The sequence below is a fragment of the Furipterus horrens genome, unplaced genomic scaffold (genome assembly GCF_987537825.1).
Source record: "Furipterus horrens unplaced genomic scaffold, mFurHor1.1.pri manual_scaffold_10, whole genome shotgun sequence".
Lineage (NCBI taxonomy): Eukaryota > Metazoa > Chordata > Mammalia > Chiroptera > Furipteridae > Furipterus > Furipterus horrens.
The window spans coordinates 72,854,354-72,871,181 of NW_028327180.1; the positions used below are offsets into that span (position 1 = coordinate 72,854,354).

The window sequence follows — 16,828 nt, forward strand, 5'->3', positions numbered from 1 at the left end:
CTGCTTCCTCTCTCCCTCCCTCCCAGAGGCCACGCGTTTCTGGCTCAGAGCTTCATAGGCACACATACCAATTAGGGGACCAGCCACAGCTGCTCATGCTCTGCCAGTCTACTGCCGTGCCTAGAATAGAACCCAGGCGCCGGCTCCCCGCCCTCTGCAGCCTGGCTCTCAGAAGCAAAACCCTGCTTCCATCTAAGGAACTGCGCGCACCACCCTCTCTCCCACGCAGGAAAGTCGCCCCCAGATGCTTAGTTGGAAGGCTTGGTTTCCATGACAACAGACTTAAGGACCCGGCTCTGAGAGGCTCCGCGTGCGGAGGCAGCCCAGAGACAGCCTCCTCCCTCCCTCCCTGTGCTTGGGCATACCCTCGCTGACCTGAGTGATCACTCCAGTAGGTCTGCCTTCCTCTCCTTCCGCCCCTCCCCGTCCTCCCTCCCTCTCCGTGTTTCTTGTGGCTTCTCCGGCTGCAGCAACCTTGGAACCCCACTGTGCTTCTAGGAGACAGGCTGCGGAGGCGGGGAGGTGGGCGAGCGGACCAGTGAATGGAAAGAGAGAAGGTGGGAGGGCGATCTGAAGTGGGCGATCTCCTGCTTCCCCTTTTAGTCCCCTTGACCCTCGGACAAGAAAGCGACGAGCCTTCCAATTTCCCCGGCTTTGCTGCGGAGAGATGAGCGGGGAGGTGAATTCCAAGTGGGGAAACTGAGGCCCAAGCTACAGACCCGGCCTTTGGAGAATCGCCTCCGGCATTCCCTCCCACTCTTGAGGTGTTCCCAAACCCCCTAGGCAGCGGGGGTGGAGGGGGACAGGCAAAGGAAAGTGCCCCCCCTCCTCCTGCAAAGCCTGCTGAGGGGCTCGGAAATTGTCAATTCCGCGGAAAAGAGGCGGGCACTACGGAGATGTTCCCCGCCCCCTCTCCCGCGCAGTTTGCTGGGCGCCAACCAGCGTCCGCCCCCGCACTCGGGTCTCCTCTTCTGCCTGGAAACTGGCGCTTAGAACTGGAACGGAGACAGCCGCAAGCATCCAACTGCACACTCAGTTACACACTGACACGCCGCGCTGATATCCCCTCCCCCACAACGGACCCGCAAGCCGACTACACACACGGTGTACAGATCCACCGGCACACTTACAGTCAATCGCATGCTCTTACATATGCACAAAGGTGTTGCAAGCATAAACAGTCACATTCGACCGTCATACACAGACTCTCAGCAACGACACAAACCAAGACGCAAACACCATAATCGCCCCCCGATCCCACTCTTTCCAGCTTGCACCCCTCACATTACTTCATCCAAACGTGTCAGGAGCCTCCATCTCACAAACAGAAACGTTCAACCTTTCAGAAGAAACCTTTTTTATTTTTATTTTCAAAGAAAAAAAGCCATATAAATATTAGAGTATAAAACTTGCGTGAAACACAGGAAAGAGGTGGGGAGCTACGTGACTATGCAAAGAGAAGCGCTTATAGGAGTCAGTATCGGGGAGGGGGTCGCCGCAGCGCGCGGACACAGCACAAAACACAGCACGGGCCACCGCAGGCAGATTCAAGGACAGACGGCTGCGCGGAGCCCGCTGCCCGCTGCCCACTCGCCATCACGGAAAAGCACACCGCACTACACTATTGGCTATTCTACACCAGCCAAAAGAGGGAGGGAGGGGGTCTCTACGCTACTGTAAGGACTAGGGTCGGGTTCTCGCTCAGCCCCGCTGGATGAACGGGACTCGGTGGCAGAGGTGGGTGGGCGGAGGAAGGTTTATGCACAAGGAGGCACTAGGGACTTTAACCAGGCTCTGGCCACTAGGGGGCACACTGGGGACCTGGGCAGTGGCCTTCACAGAGAAGAAATGGCACCTGGCAAGGTGAAGGACCCAGCCTTGGGGAATGCAGGGGCCCCGTGGAGAAGCCTGATCCTGGGCTGAGACTTTCTGTCCACTTGGTCCCTGCTCTAGCCCCTGGCTCTTTGTTCCAGGCTGGGGGGCCTTACTGATCCTCCCACTGTGGGCACCTCTGGAGTACCCAGCACCCACAGAGGCCCCTCTGATCTTTCCAGGGGACCTGGTCCCAAACCTGCTCTAACTTTCCTTGGGCTGTAATGCCAGTGTAAGTCCATTGGTGCTGGTAGCTCAGCCCACAGCTGGCTGCTTGTGGTAGATGAGGGTCCAGCCTGGTGCTTGGTTTATGGCTGGAAAGATCTGATCACTACCCTGGTGACACACAGAGCCTCCTGCAAGACCCTATTATCTGATGGGTCAAGAGTCATCCATCCCCCATCCACATCCACACTTTCCTTCCTTATCTTACCACCCCATACTGTCTTGGAACATGCAATGGAGTCTCTTGTTTGGGGAGGGGGCAGCCACAGCATGCAGTGGGAATATCAGACAACGAAAAACAAAACAGAACAAAAAAACTGGTCCCTAAAGCATTGGGAAGAGGCATGGTAGCAAAATGCCCTCTCTAAATCCAGCAAGCATCAGTACCACGGAATGATGACCACGTCTCCCAAAACCTGAGCTTGGTCTCAGGCTTGGGAAGGAGGTGAAGGGACTGGCACCAAACCATGCTTTGGGGGAAGTGTGAGAATTGAAGGATCGGCCAAGAGGTCATGATGCCCTTTCAACTCTTCAGAACTAAGAGCCTTTTTTAGGTCACCAGGTACCTTAACACCCCAACCACCTTACTCAAGGAAGATGAGCTGTTGAGGGAGGGGGGTGGGGTGGCATGGGGAGGAGGGAGGCAGGTGATGGTTGGGCCTGATTGACTTTGGAAGATGGAGGAGTTCAGCGATAACTAAAGCAGGGGTGATAAATGATGTCTACACTAACCCCACTACCCCCATGGGCACAGCAATTGATTGGATAGGGGTTCCCAGCAGAACTCCCTTTGCATATTCAATCCCCTGGGGGCAGAGAGGGGGTGTTGACTGGGCACTTGCTTCTGTTTCCCAAGGGGAGCATGGCCTGGGCCCCACCAGGATCCTGGGGGTGAGCCCTGAAAATCCCAGTCCTGGGTCCAGGTCAGGAGAGGCTGGGCTGGCTGTGGGGGGAGAGGTGGCCCTGTGGCTCTGGGCCAGCCTCCACATTACTTCTTCTCCTTCTTGCCTGACTTCTTCTTGTTGCCGTTGCCACCTGCTGGGGCCTTGCCATCGCGTTTGCCCGCTGCATTGGTCAGGGTGGCATTGCTGCCTGGGATGTAGACATTCTGGCGGTAGTCGGGCACGTGCTGCAGGGTGAACTGGGGCCCATAGCGGGCACTCAAGCCCATCGTGCCGGCACCCCCTCCCAGGGTGGAGCTCCCGTCAGCAGCTTCTGCAGAGACAGAGGAAAATCAGGTACTCACCTCTGGGTGCCCAACAATCACTGCCCTGCAGCACAAGCAGCGAATGAATGCCTGCACAGCACCCAGCCCTGACCACGCTGAGCACTGGAAAGACCGTCTCTGTCACAAGGGGTAGAGGTACAGGGTTCTGGACTAACAGCCTAGATTTGATTCCCAGCTTTTACCTATTCACTTAAGGTAAGGGCTTAAAGGATGCTAGCTGTTCATTGGTTGAGACACTGGCTCTCATACCCTCGTCCTGGCCCTTCTCACTAGACTGTGGGCTCCTGGTGGCCTTCAGCCATGGCTTGTGCATCCTCCTTCCCTTCTCCAACCAGTGCCTGGCACAGAGCAGGTATTTAGTTGTTCTGTTATCAGGAGCAGGTTCCCTTCCAAGCATTTGTTTCAGAACAGCGACTGCTGCCTACTCTGTGCCAAGCACTTGGCTAGATGGTGCACGTACGTGCGGGATGGCTCCTAACCTTGGCGCAACAACCCAGTGAGTTATGCGTGTTACCCCCACTTCCCAGATCAGGGAAACCAGGCTCCAAGAAGGTGAAAGGCTAGCCCACGGCCATACCAGCCAGCACAGGTTAGAGCAGGGGTGAGGCCTAAGCGCCTGTGAGTGGGTGTAGGGCAGACACCACCAGCAGCAGCAGCAGAGCCCTCAGCACTCCTCCCTGGGTCAGGGAGAGGAGAGGAGATAGCACGAGCTGTCTTCCACAAGGCTGAGTAGGTGACGAGCCCAGGACCAGACAGGCTCACAGTGTCAGAGCCAGGTGACATCAAAGACAGTGTCCTGCCCAAGAAGACACAGGGGTCCAGGGAAGTGCACATTCTGGCCCTGGCTTAGCATCACCTGGAGCTTGTTAGAAATGCAGACTCTCTGACTCCGCATTTTAACAGGATCTCCAGGTGATTTGTGTGCGTATTAAAGGTTGAGAAGTTCACAAGTGGGCTTTTTCGAGGCTTAAATGAGACAGGGCTTCACCCAGTGCCCAGGCACCAAGTGTCAGCTGCTGGGATCCTCATCACCACCATCCGGTGCATGTGTGGCAGGGGAAGGAACTGGGAGTTCGATGCTTGGGCTGAGCTCACAGGGTAATGGAGTCCCCTGGCAGGGGGAGGGTTAAATCCCCAGGCTGACAGAGGAGCTTTCTGCCTCCCTCTGCCCCCATCCCAGACCCTGGGACTGAGTAGAGAGGGTGACTAAAGCCTGGAGAAGCTGAGTAATCCTGGGACACTGACCAGGGATTGAGAAAGAGAGACAGGAAATATTTTCAAAGAATGGCACGAAGCGGGAGGGGCACCATAGGAGGAAAGGAGAGATGAGCCATTTCACTCCAGTGCTCAGGTTTCTGCAGCCTCCGTTTCAACCCCCCAATCCCTGGACCAGAGGACCTTCGGGGCAGGATGGGGGGTAGGGCTGGGAGGAAGGGAGCAGCTGCCCACTCCCTTCCCTCTCCATCCTCCAGCCCCTTCATTGCACGGACATTTCTCTGTTTCCCCTAATGGACTCCAGGAGGGAACTGGGACGCTGACTGCTGGCCCCCTCCCCTCCCAACATTCGCTCTTCCAGCCTGGGAATGGAGGGGCTGGGGAAGGGGGCCAGATCTGGCTTCAAGAGCCAGGATTCCAGAGTGGTTTAGAGAAGAAGAGCAGGAGCGGGAGAAACAGGGAGAAGAGAGGCAGAAAGAGAAAGAAAGGAAAGGCTTGACTGGGTAACTGGAAGCCAGGCCCACCCACATCCTACAGGTGCCCAGGACCTCTGAGGAGCACCCGAGTGAGAATGGCAAAGCCAGCCCCTGTCACCTCCTTCACGGGATCATGGGCCTGACACTGGCCCAGGCCCTATGGAGTGCAGTGGAATCGAGCTGTGTGACCTTGCCCCCAGGCCCTGCTTGAGTCTGGCCTCAGTTACCCCATCTACAGATCTGAGGGAGAGAAACTGGGGTGCAGGCTCTGGCCTTCTGTAGAAGCAGTCCTCCAATGGCCCCTCTTTCTACCTGCACTAGGCAGGGACCAGGATCTTCCTTTGGTCCAAGAGCAGCAGACTTTGAAGAGCAGCAAGAACCTGGGCATCCTCTGTTTCGGAGGAGGTAGAAGTGGTGCTGACCTCCTCTCCTGGGGAAGCTGCTCCAGGCCCTGTAGCCTCCCGTGGAGCCTGCCCTCCCCACCCCAGGGCGAAGGGCAGCAACTCAGGGGCAGCCCAGAGAGGCCTGGTCAAGCCGGACCTCAGCCGGCTGAACTGCAAACCGCAGGCTCCTTGAGAGCACACCTCCTCACTGAAATGTTTGTTTAAGAATCCTCCCAAGTGTACTTACTCTCCCTCTGACTCCCCCTCAGCAGCCCCACAGGCCCTGCTGGGCTGGACTCCAGGAACCTCTCGAGCTCCAGGGCAAGGAAGCGGGTGTGAAAGTGAGAGTGGGGCCTGACCGCAGCCTCCATCCTCCGGGTCTGTTCCCCAGGGTCCGGCCTACACTCAGGTCAGGCCCTGTGTGGGCCGGAGGCCGGGAGCCCTGCGAGAGGGGCCAGCCTGCAATGACCCAGGGGACCATCTAGGAGGGTTTGGGGCCATAAATACTCCACCTCTGTTTTTAAAGACTGGACTTAGGCTAGAGAGCCTGCTTCCTGGCCTTCGGGCTTAGCGCCGCAAGAGCTAAATATACCTGACTGTCTGTTTACTTCGTTCAAGAACCCGACTTGGCATCTCCCCAGACCCAGCTGCTTTCCTCTTTCACTCTCAGCATCTGGCCTCTCTGGGCCCAGCTCCGTCCAGAAGGCTGGTTGCCTCTGCCACTTCCAGCCCTTCCCGACCACAGTCCTGGCCTCAGTCTCACAGACAGCAGTGGGAAGCTGGTCGGATTTGGCAAGTAAAAATACAGGGCACCCAGTTAAATACGAATTTCAGGTAAACAACGAGCCATTTTTTAGCGTTGTAGGTCCCAATACTAACGTTTGGGACCTACTTATGCTATATTATTATTTGTTGTTTACCTAAAGTTAACATTTAACTGATCATCTTGTGTTTTATCTGCAACCCTAACCTGGGAGAATAATGCAGGGTAGTGAGAGTTCAGCTTCCAGACCTATTCAGCTAAAGGGGAAACTGAGGCTGGATCTCAAGGCAGACATTGTCACCGGAGCAGAAGAGACATAAAACTGGGAGTCAGGCCAGATTAGAACTGCCAATCTGCAGCCTTGGGGCAGTGACCTACTTCTTAGTTCCCTCTCATCTGTCAAATGGAAATAGTCAGGGGTGCCTTGAGGAACTGTTGAGAGGGTTCATTGACCTGAGGCCTAGAAAGTATGTCTAACACGCACCTGGGGTGGTACACAGGCGTGGTTATGGTGACTATGTTCTGATTTTACCTGGTTCTCTGCCCTCCAACTCTCCGGGCTAAGGGGCAGGGCTCTTGGTCACAATGTACAGCCAGTGCCTCAATCCCCCACCAGCCTTCATAGAAACCCAGGATTTGCTGCTCCAGAAGCTAGTCCTTATTAATAGGCATTATTCTAATTCTGCATTCCATCTACTCCTATGGACCAATAAAGATAATAGTTAATCAGTTTGGGCCACTACCTGCTGTGCCCTTCCGCTCTGCCAATTCTGTGCTGAGGTCTTATATTAGGCTCTCACAACACCACCGCAAGAGCTGTTATTATTGTGCCCATTTTAGAGTCAGTGAAACTGAGGCCCAGAGGGGCTTAGTAACTTGCCTGAGGACTCACAGTTAAAACAGGGGTACCAGAATTGGAATCCCTGTTGACCTGCCTCCAAGCCTGTGCTCTTAAGTACTAATGATACTATTCTACTTCCCCTGTTCACAACACTTGTGACTCTTTAGGGAATCCCTGTTACATGTGAAGTCCTTTGTTAGCTTTGTGAGAAGACCAAAATTCCATTCTGAAGGTGGGGTTAGCAAACAAGAGAAAAGGTCTCAAATATTCAGAGTCTATCTCAGTGCTGGAAGCATCCCCACCCACATGCATGGAGTGAGGGCTTGTATGTGCCAGCCCTAGTACTTCGTGCTTTGTGGCACCATCTCCTTCAATGCTCATGGCAGCCCTTAAGGTTGCTGCCCCCATTTCCTTGACTGAGGAAGTTGAGGTTTAGGGAGATCAAGCAAAGTGATCAAAGTCACAGAGACCGTAAGTGGCAGAGCTAGGACTGGACTGATGCTATGCCCTTCCAGAGCCAGACCCTCAACCACTACTCCATAGGTGTCTGCAGTGGGTCTTTCCTTGTTCACTCCCTTCTGGGCATCCCAGGACCCCGAGTCCCTCAGCTGCTCCTCAATTTGTCTTTATGGTCTAGAATTATGAGTTCTCTAAAACCAGCAGAGGGATCCAGAGAAATCATGCAGTTTGACAGCCAGTCTCAAGGCATGGTGGCTGTGGGATGCTCCAGAACCCCTATCTCCCACTCCAACACCTCACTCCCGCTGGCACAACTCACCGCTGGCAGAGGCCAAGATCATCGCTTGCAGCATCTCTGTGTCAAACTGGTTGTTGGGCCAGGTGCCGGTTTCATCGCCATTTTGGGAGCTGGAGAGAGAGTGTGGGTGGTGAGCACAGTGTCCCAGGCCAGCCCAGCTCCTGCCCCTCCTGTCCTCTTCCAAGGCCCCCAAATCTTGTACCCTAGCCCCACCTCACACCCAAGACCCGCTCCCTTTCAGCAAGGTAGGGGCTACTTTATACAATCCTTCAGAAGCCAGACCCCATTTGTCAGTCGCCCAAGCCAGCTCGTCACTGTCTCAGACATGCCTCAGACACTGTGGCCCTTAGACAAAGCGGGAGAAACTGTGACTTGCCCCGCCGTACATGAGAGAGCAGTGCTTACTGTCACAGTGAGGGGGTCGGGCCTCTCCCCAGGGCAGTGAAGGTGGGAAATGGGAAAGACTGTGTCCGAACCAGAGAAAGGTGTGAGAACCTAGAGAGATGAGGAATGGGGGACACAGGAGGGCCCAGGAGACCCTGGAGCAGGGAGGCTTGTAAGCCCTCGGGATAAAATGCAGGGCACAGAAGAACCCACCCCTCCTATTTTACAAGAACACCCACCCCCAAGCTCCTCCCAAACATCTGCCACCAAACTTATTCAGATCCACTTCTCTAATTCCTCAAGTTCTCCCTTACAGCAAAGCCTGGGGAGATACTGTTTTCTGGAAGGCCAGTTTCCAGACTCTGCCTTGGTGAAACAAATACAGTTTGTTAGAGGGGATCCCTAGGCCCCCAGATCCAGCTCCGCATGGCAAGGCTGTCGACCTGCTTCCTACTGCAGCACCTGAATCAGATCTGCGGATGCTCTACGCATTGAGAAAAGCACGGAGGGATTCATTACTGTGAAACACGCTAACCCAGAAAAGAGCCCTAAAGGGTTCCAACCCAACTTGGGTTTTTCCCATAGTGGCTATTTCCATGCTTGCTTGGAATTGTCAAGGATCAAGTCATTTCCGTTGTTGAGGAAAGGAGGAAGCACCCTGACACATACACAGTCTATTAGGTGACCCTTGGCACTGTCTGGCACCCCAAAGTTCCTCAATAAATCTGTGCTGCCTGAGCTGAATGTCTGGGGAAAGGCCTGTGGAGAGGGTTAGGTCTTGATGAGGATTCAACACTAGGGGAGGGGAGACCTTGAAGGCACACATGTGTGTGAGTGTGTGTGTGTGTGTATGTGTGTGCGTGTGTCAGTATAGAGAGAAATAAAACAAATGTGCAAAGTATTAACAAATGCATCTAGGTAAAAACAGTATTCAGATGTTCATCATACTATTTTTTCAACTTTTCAACTGGGTTGAAATATTTCAAAGTGAAAAAAGGAGGGGTAAAATTACGTTATCTAGGATAAGGTGTGATTTGGGAGAGAGCTTTCCAGGTGCAGGTAGTGACATGCCCAGAGGCTGGGAGAGGCTGGGCCAGTTCCAAGGACTAAAGGAAAGAGCCTGGTGGCCACAGGGGAGGTGTCATCAGGGGCTGTGACTGCAGAGCAACACTAAAGATTTTGGTCTCATGCTAAGAGCTCTGGGAAGCCATGAGGTGTTTAAGAGGAGGGAGGTGTCATGATTGGATTTAAGCATTTAAAGGTCACTCTTGCTCCTGTGAGAGGACTGAGGGTGAGGTTACCTCTGGGAGGACAGGACCCTAGTGACGGACCTCAGCCACCTTTGTCTCCATGAAAATCCAGAAGTCCTGCTGAGGCTCTTGCGCCTGTCTGAGGGCACAGGACACAGGCAGGTGGCTCAGGCCTCCCTCTGTGAAGCATCTAATGGGGACAGACCAGGGAGCAGATGGTGGGGGGCAGCCAGGAGAAGAACTTTGGGGCTGTTAGGTAGACAGTAGGGTCAGGTGCCAGGTTAGGAGGACACCCTGTGGAGGTGGGTAGCGGTGTTGAGGGAATGAAGAGGAAGGGGGATGTAAGGAGGATTCTAGGGAAACAGTTGAAGGTTGGAGGCCAAGCACATGGGCAGGCTGCCAGCTCTTTAAAGCTGGGCAGGAGGTGAGTGGATGATGGGAATATGTGTGTGTGTGTGTGTGTGTACACACATTCTGTTTCAACTTCAGAACCATAAGTGTTATGATTAGCCCTAGTTTCCAGCAGATAAAATCAGGGCTCCAGGAGGTTGAGAAACTTTCCCAAGGTCACACAGCTGGCAACTGGCAGAGCTACAACCTGAAATGGGTCTAATGTGACTCCAAAGCTGATGATCTTAAACACAACAACATACTGGGCTTCAGCGGACAGGGGCGAGTGGCGGGGGAGGGGGGGCTGGACCCCCAGTAGTAGGTATAGGGAGCTCTTCCAGGATTTGGGAAACAATGAAAACATAAAAGTGGAGGAGAGAGACTACATCTAATTGGCCATTTTCCAAGCACCCACTATGCATCAGAGCCTGTGACCGGCCCTAGGCCTTAAGAGATGACAGCTTCAGCCTGTCCCGAAGGAGCTGTGTCCTGGCGTGCTGCATGTGTGTTGGGGACCATTGTAGAGGCTGAGCTTTCATAAAGTGCTTCCTGAATCAGGCTCAAAAAAAAAAAAAAAAAAACAATCTGGGGAAATCACCCGTGACAATAGCCTGGATTTAACTGATAAAATGTAAATGCATGTATACACTTTCAATGTAGTAAAAGCTTATCAGCATTTTAAAATACACATATGCAGCATTGGACAAAAGTAAGTTTACAGTTGCTCATAAACTTAAGGAAAATAATATATGTAATAACTGATAAATAATAATGCAAGAATAAACTCTGTTTTCCATACAACTGTAAACCTACTGTTGCCCCACCCTATATGCAGGGCTATTATGCAATAATTAAATGACTTTAAGAAATTTTTGTGACAACTATAATAGGAAAGCAATAAAAAAAAGAAAAAAAGAAGTTTTTGTGGATGTGGGGGTATTTTTGTAATATATTGTGAAGACAAAAAAAAAGCTACAATACTAATGAAGAATATGACCTCAATTACTGTGAAGAAGAAAAAAAAACGCTAGTGAGAAATATACCAGTTTACTGGGAATGAAAGTTCTCAGTATTCTGTGAACAAATTCATAAACAATTTATTTAAGCAAATCAGATTTTTTTAAAAGAGGAACCCTGTGCATGTTGCTTGACCACACAAAGAAAAAGGTTTAGAAAGATACACATGAAAGTATTAAAAGAGCTTAAGAGAGTTGAGATACTCAACCAAATATAAATTTGGATAAGCATGCAAACAAGTTAATGGAAAGAGAGAGAAATAATTGGGGAAATGTGGTATTAGTTTATTCATATTATTTATTGCTAATATATTAATTTTTAGTTTGTTAATATTGTTAGTGCTTACATATTTAAATGGCCCTGGCTGGTTTAGCTCAGTGGATTGAGCGTCAGCCTGCGAGCTAAGTGTCGCTGGTTCGATCTTCCAGTCAGGGTACATCAGAGAAGGAAAACTCTGACTCCAAAAAACCTCCGCTGCCTTGCGGCATACCTCTTCAGGGGAAAGGCTAAGGGAGTAAACCCCGACAGAAAATCCGGAGCCGGAGTCCCTAAGGCGGTTTGACGTTGTAGTCAACACCGGCAACTCCTGCGGCGCACCTGAAGCCAAACTGTATTGACTCCGTCTTTCCCTTGGACCCTTCAGCTGCGAAGAGAGGAGGCGTCTGCTGCATGGGCAACAGCAGACCCTCCATATCACCCTGCCCAGGCTCTGTAGCTTCAGCGTCATCGCAAGATGTCGATTCAACACGGGAGGAGACAGATACCATGTCACTCCCGAGTCGGACTGCACAGCCATTCTCGGCGGTGCAGATAGACTCTTAAGAAGCTACACCATCGTCTCTCGAGACGGACGGCTGCCGACGACGACATATTTAAAAATTGTTAAACACAGTGAAGACTGAGATACAATTATATAACGGCTGAGAATGTTCAAAATAAATCAAGAAAGGGTGGGGTGAAGATGGGAAGATAGAAGTAAAATGAGATGGGGGTTAGTTGAAGCTGAATAGCCGGCTCATGGAGGTTCATTTTATTATTCTCTATACTTTTGTATAGATTTGAACTCTTCCATATTAAAAAAATTGTTAGTGGTGGTTTCCCTGGGTTGTGAAACTATGAGTACTTTAAAAAATGTTTTTGTTCTTTATTTTTCATGTTTCTATAATTAGCGTGTATTATTTTAAAAGCAGAAGAAAAGTAAGTTGTGGCTTGTTTGTTGAATGACTGTCCACACTGAGGGAGAGCAGGAACAGAGTCTTCTCAGGGGAGGGTGGGTAGAAGGCAAGGATGGTGTGAAACCATCAAAGGGAACAGAGTGGGGACCAGGGGAAGCTGAGTGGGGACGGCCTCCTCCGCGCAGAGGCTCCAACAGCTGCAGGGTGGGGCCTGGCCAGGGCCTGAGAAGGGAGATCTGTGGGCAGGATTCAGACCCTGAGGCAACAACTGCTGGGATCAGAAGCCAAAAGGATGAGCCAGGAGGGATAGCGGTGGGAAGCAGGAACTTCAGAACTTGAGTTTTTCCCCCTTTTCTCTAGGCAACGGGACCGAGCGCTGGCTTGAACCTGGACCAGGTTTACTGAAAGACTCAACGCTAACCCTGCTTTGAACCTGGTGTGCCAGTAGCCAAGATGGTGGGGAGGGAGTGGGGCATAAAAGTAGTGGAGGGCTGGAACCAGGCTTAGACTCCAATTTACTCATCAGAATGGCAGCACAGAAAAACTCCCTGTCATTCTCTATCCTGAGATGCCTCCCCGCAGGGCCTTTGCACATGCTCTTCCCTGTACCTGGAATGCTCTCAATTCTTTCCTTCAGCTGGTTAATTCCTTTCTATTTGTCCTTCAGATTCCAGCACAGCTTCATTTCCTTCTGGATGTCCTCCTGCTTCCTGATCACGTCAAATAAATCCCTGTCCTATGCTCTCACTACTAGGTACTGCTCTTCAAAGCACTTATGATCACTACAATCATACTTTTTCTGTGAGGTTAACTGTTTAATATTTGTCTCCCTCAACACTGTAAACCCCTGAAGACAGAGAGCCTGTCTTTTTATACCCTATATGTAGAATACCACCTGGCCTATACGGGTCCTGCTGTTCACTGAGCGAGGACAGGAAGTTGCAGTTGCTGGACTGGGCCCTTAATGCTTTCTTAATCTGGGCCACTTTGGAGCTGAGTCAGAAATGTTTGTCCCATCTTGCTCAAGTTAAGGATGGGAGAGCTCCTGAGCCTCCTCCACCTCCCCAAGAGCCCCTGCATGTGTTTTAGGCAGGGGTGAGGCGCTCAGACTGAGGGGATACCAGGTTCAGCAATGAATTTTGCTTCAGGGCTAGTACATGGCCTGGGGTGGGGGTGGGGAAAGGGGACACAAATTACCATGTGCTTCTCATCACCTCAGCTCAAATGTCACTTCCTCCTGCAGGCATCCTCTACCCCCTTCCACCACCACACTCTCATGATCCTCTTCTTCTCAGAACTTGCTATGATTTTTGTGTGTGATTTGTGGTCAATTTCTGGCCTCCCTGTGGACATGAAAGCCTCTGAGTTCAAGGATCGTGTCTGCTTGTTCACTCTTATAAACCAGTGTTGAGCTTGGCGACTGGTTAATAGGTGATACTCAATAAATAGTTTTTGAATGAATATATGAATGACTACATGAATGATCTAATGGATAACTTATGGGAAGGCTGGCAAGGCCAGTGGGGAGAAAGGAGACAGCTGGGTGCAGGATGGGGCAGGGGCAGTCCAACTCCTGTGCCTTGTTGCCTTCTAGGAAGTGCCCTGAGATGCTGATACCAGTGACAGGACCGCACCTGCCCAGGAGCTGGAGTCTCCACCCTGCAAGGTCCCCTGGGTTCTTGCGGTGGCAGCGAGGGCTCAGTATCTGTAGCATTTAGGGAACTGCTGGCAGCAAGGTCTGACCAGCGAGGGGGCAGGGAAGTCAGTCCAACTCTGCTCCCCCCTCTCTCCAGGGATCCTTGGACTCCTCCAGGCTCCTGACTTCTAGCAGGGAGGCCTGGCCCAGGGCCCATCCCACTCCCCCTAGACCAACTGAAGGTCTTTCCGCTGAAGTTCCCCTCCTCCTCCGCCTGCAGGGGGTTCCTGTCTCAGCAGGAATTCATACCAGATTGAAGCGAGCAGCTGGGGTAGCCTGGATGGGTGGGCGTGAGTTGGAAAACCATGATCAAAGGCCCTGTGTGTGAGGGGCGCGGGAGGGGGAGAGGTGGGGACACATGTGTGTGCTGGCTTGCCCACAAGTACAAAGAAATGAGAGACAGACAGGGGCACCGAGTGAAAAACAGGATAAAAGAGAGACAGAGAGAGAGATAAAGGAAGAGAAACAGAGAAAGAGACTCCAAGAGTCAGAAAGAGACAAACAGAGAGATCTACAGAGAGAGAGAGGGACACGGAGAGGCTGACCACAGAGAGGGAAGCAGAAAGAGTGAGAGACTGAGAAACAGAGGCTGGGGACAGAGGAACACAAGGACAGGAGCACAGGATGAAAGAAGAGACAGAAAAGAGATCAAGGATGGAGACAGGGAGGTAGAGACAGAGAGAGAAGAGAAACAGACTGAGACTAGGAAGTCACATTTATTCATTGATTCCACATTTATTGAGCACTTGGCCACCGTAGGCTCAGAGGGAGGCACAGATCAACACAAGTACACACAAATGGTCGGGACAGAGAGGCGGCAACAGAGACAGAAACTGAGATAGAGACCAAGAAAAGGTCGGAGAATGTAAACTGACAGAGAGACTGAGGGAAGGCTGCAGAGATAAGAGAATGGCAGAGACAAAAGGCCTACAGGCAGAGAGGGCCGGACCAGAGGGGGCCCGCCGGTGGCCTGGAGGAGGGGCAGGACCAGGGTGACCCGCCCCAGGAACTCTGCCTCCTCAGCCCCACCTCCAGCTGTGCTGTCTCCACTTCCCCCACAACTGCCGGCCTCCCTCCTCTGTCTCCGCTCTTCCTCTCCTCCGCCTGCCCCAGGTTTCTCTGCCTGAACCCCAGGTCGGGATGGAGCCCAGCTCAACCCAGAGTAGGGGGATGTAGGCAGTATGTGGATATAATAAGCTTCCTCTCCACCCAGAGACCACCTTAAAACCATCTTTTGGTCCCACAGAGCTCCCAGGAGATTGGACAAGATTCCCATGGTGGGAGAAGGGAGGGGAGGAGCGTGTGATTTCAACTTCCAAAATAGCCTCTTCTTTCTGGAATCTGTGTAACGGCCCCCAACACACCAAAACCTTCCTGAAATCTGGAACTGAGGGAAGAAGCCATTTGTAGCAAACGCTAAGCCCTCCCCCCTCTCCTCCCACGTCATCGCTGAGAAAATGCCGCAGAGAAGAGGGTGGGCTGGAGAGGCAGTCACCTACCCGCTGGTGCCGGGTCTCTGGGCCTGAGAGAAACGCCAGTCCGTGTTGGGCGGGGCTTGCTGTGGAGAAAACAGAGGGAAAGGGCTGAGTACCCAGAAGTCAGAATGTCACTGGACCCCTGGGGATGAGCCCGGAGGGAAGGAGGGGAGTGCACACAGAGGAGAAACTGGTGTGAGATGGGGGAGGGTAGTCTCATCTTCAAATACAAAATATACCTCAGGTCTCAGAGGTCTGAGCTACGTACAGGAGACAGAGATAAAATAACATTTATCTGACCACAGTGAGCAAACCCAGATTCCTTGGCTAAAGAAACAGCCCCTTCCTCTTGCCCCCAACTCAAAACTTCTGAGCTGAGATTCAAGGGCTAAAAGTGTCTTCCGTAGAACCGGGGGGAGGGGTGCAGAAAAGGCCCCCAAAAGTGGCAGAAGAGGCTTCTAGATGAGAATTCCACCAGCCCTAGAAAGGCTTTATTCAGCTCCTCAGTTGGGAACAAAGCATCCTCTGCAGCAAGATGGCTGCTGCTCCCGGTAACCCTTTTCATGCCAGGGTGTGCTGTAATACATTCAGAGGGACACCCCCTCCAGATCCTTGGCAACCAAGGATCCCTTCCCACAGCTAAATACATTATTAATTTAGGAGTCATGCCAGACTGGGCCTTTGCAGGGCATCCAAGCCCCGGGACACCTCTCACCCCTAGAACTCCATGCCAGACAATGACTGTGTCTAAGGATGAGAGAACAAGGATGCTCTGTCTGGGACAGAAAACTGCTGGATGAAGCCCAGCAGAGATCAAGCTCCCACAGCCTCCAAGCAGAGCCAACCAAGTCTTCAGGGCTCCCAGGGGGCTGATCTGTAGCCATCCCCCACCTGGATGAAGGTGTGGGACTCTGGCCAGCCACTTCACTCCTGAGTCCTCCCAGCCTCTCCTGAGGGTGTGCTATCCCATCTCCTCCCCAGTTCTGGGGCGTGCTAGTAATTAATTCTCACACTCACTCCCAGGAGCAGAGAAGGAGGTGTGAGCATCTCTGATTACACTGGGGAGAAGGAAGACCCATGGCTGCCAAATGACTCATTCTGAGACTCACAGGTGGCAGTGATGGGGGCAGAACCGGAAACAAATGCAGCATCCCAGGTGCAACAGTTTTCACCAGCACCATCCTGGGGGTGTCGTGGGGAAGGGCATGAGGATGTCCAGCCCTCAGCCACTGTACTTGTAGTTATAGCAGAATCTACAGAGAGATGTAGGTACCCTGACAGATTGGAGGAGAGGAGACAGGCAAAATTCAAACCCTGCACAAGGATGCCAGGTCCGGGTTTATTCAGTTAGGCTGATCAGGGATAAGGAGCCCCTGAAGACTTTTCTCCACTTGTAAAACCCACTTTTGGCCCATCCCAGCAGGTGCAAGCCATCCCTGCTGTCCTCTAGCTTTCCAGTTTCCTAGTTCTTCTGATGTTAGGCAGACCTGGGTTAGGTCTTTCTCTCTCATTTACCATGAGAACTTGAGCAAGTCACTTGACCTCTGTGAATAGAGTTATGCGGTGGGGATGCTAGTACCTACTCAAAAAAGTGTTGGGAAGAGCAAAGGTGATGTGGTTGTCAGAGGAGCTGTGCAGTAAGACTATCAGCTATCAAAATGACATGGGGGTGTTGTTTCAA

The 16,828-nt window shown here is 52.2% G+C and overlaps 1 protein-coding gene across 22 annotated transcripts in view; it reads right to left on the reverse strand.

The window, feature by feature from the left end:
• Positions 1–1,961: 1,961 nt before the first annotated feature.
• LOC150000631 (protocadherin gamma-C4) overlaps positions 1,962–16,828 on the reverse strand; it is a 160,099-nt gene continuing 145,232 nt past the window's right edge. For all 22 annotated transcript variants that reach the window (XM_090288144.1, XM_090288143.1, XM_090288146.1 and 19 more), the window contains exons 2-4: positions 15,172–15,230; positions 7,782–7,870; positions 1,962–3,312 (exon numbers count right to left, since the gene is read on the reverse strand). In XM_090288144.1, coding sequence (XP_090144270.1) covers positions 3,086–3,312; positions 7,782–7,870; positions 15,172–15,230 — 375 coding nt within the window. In that variant the 3' untranslated portion in view covers positions 1,962–3,085. The remainder of the gene's footprint in view (positions 3,313–7,781; positions 7,871–15,171; positions 15,231–16,828) is intronic.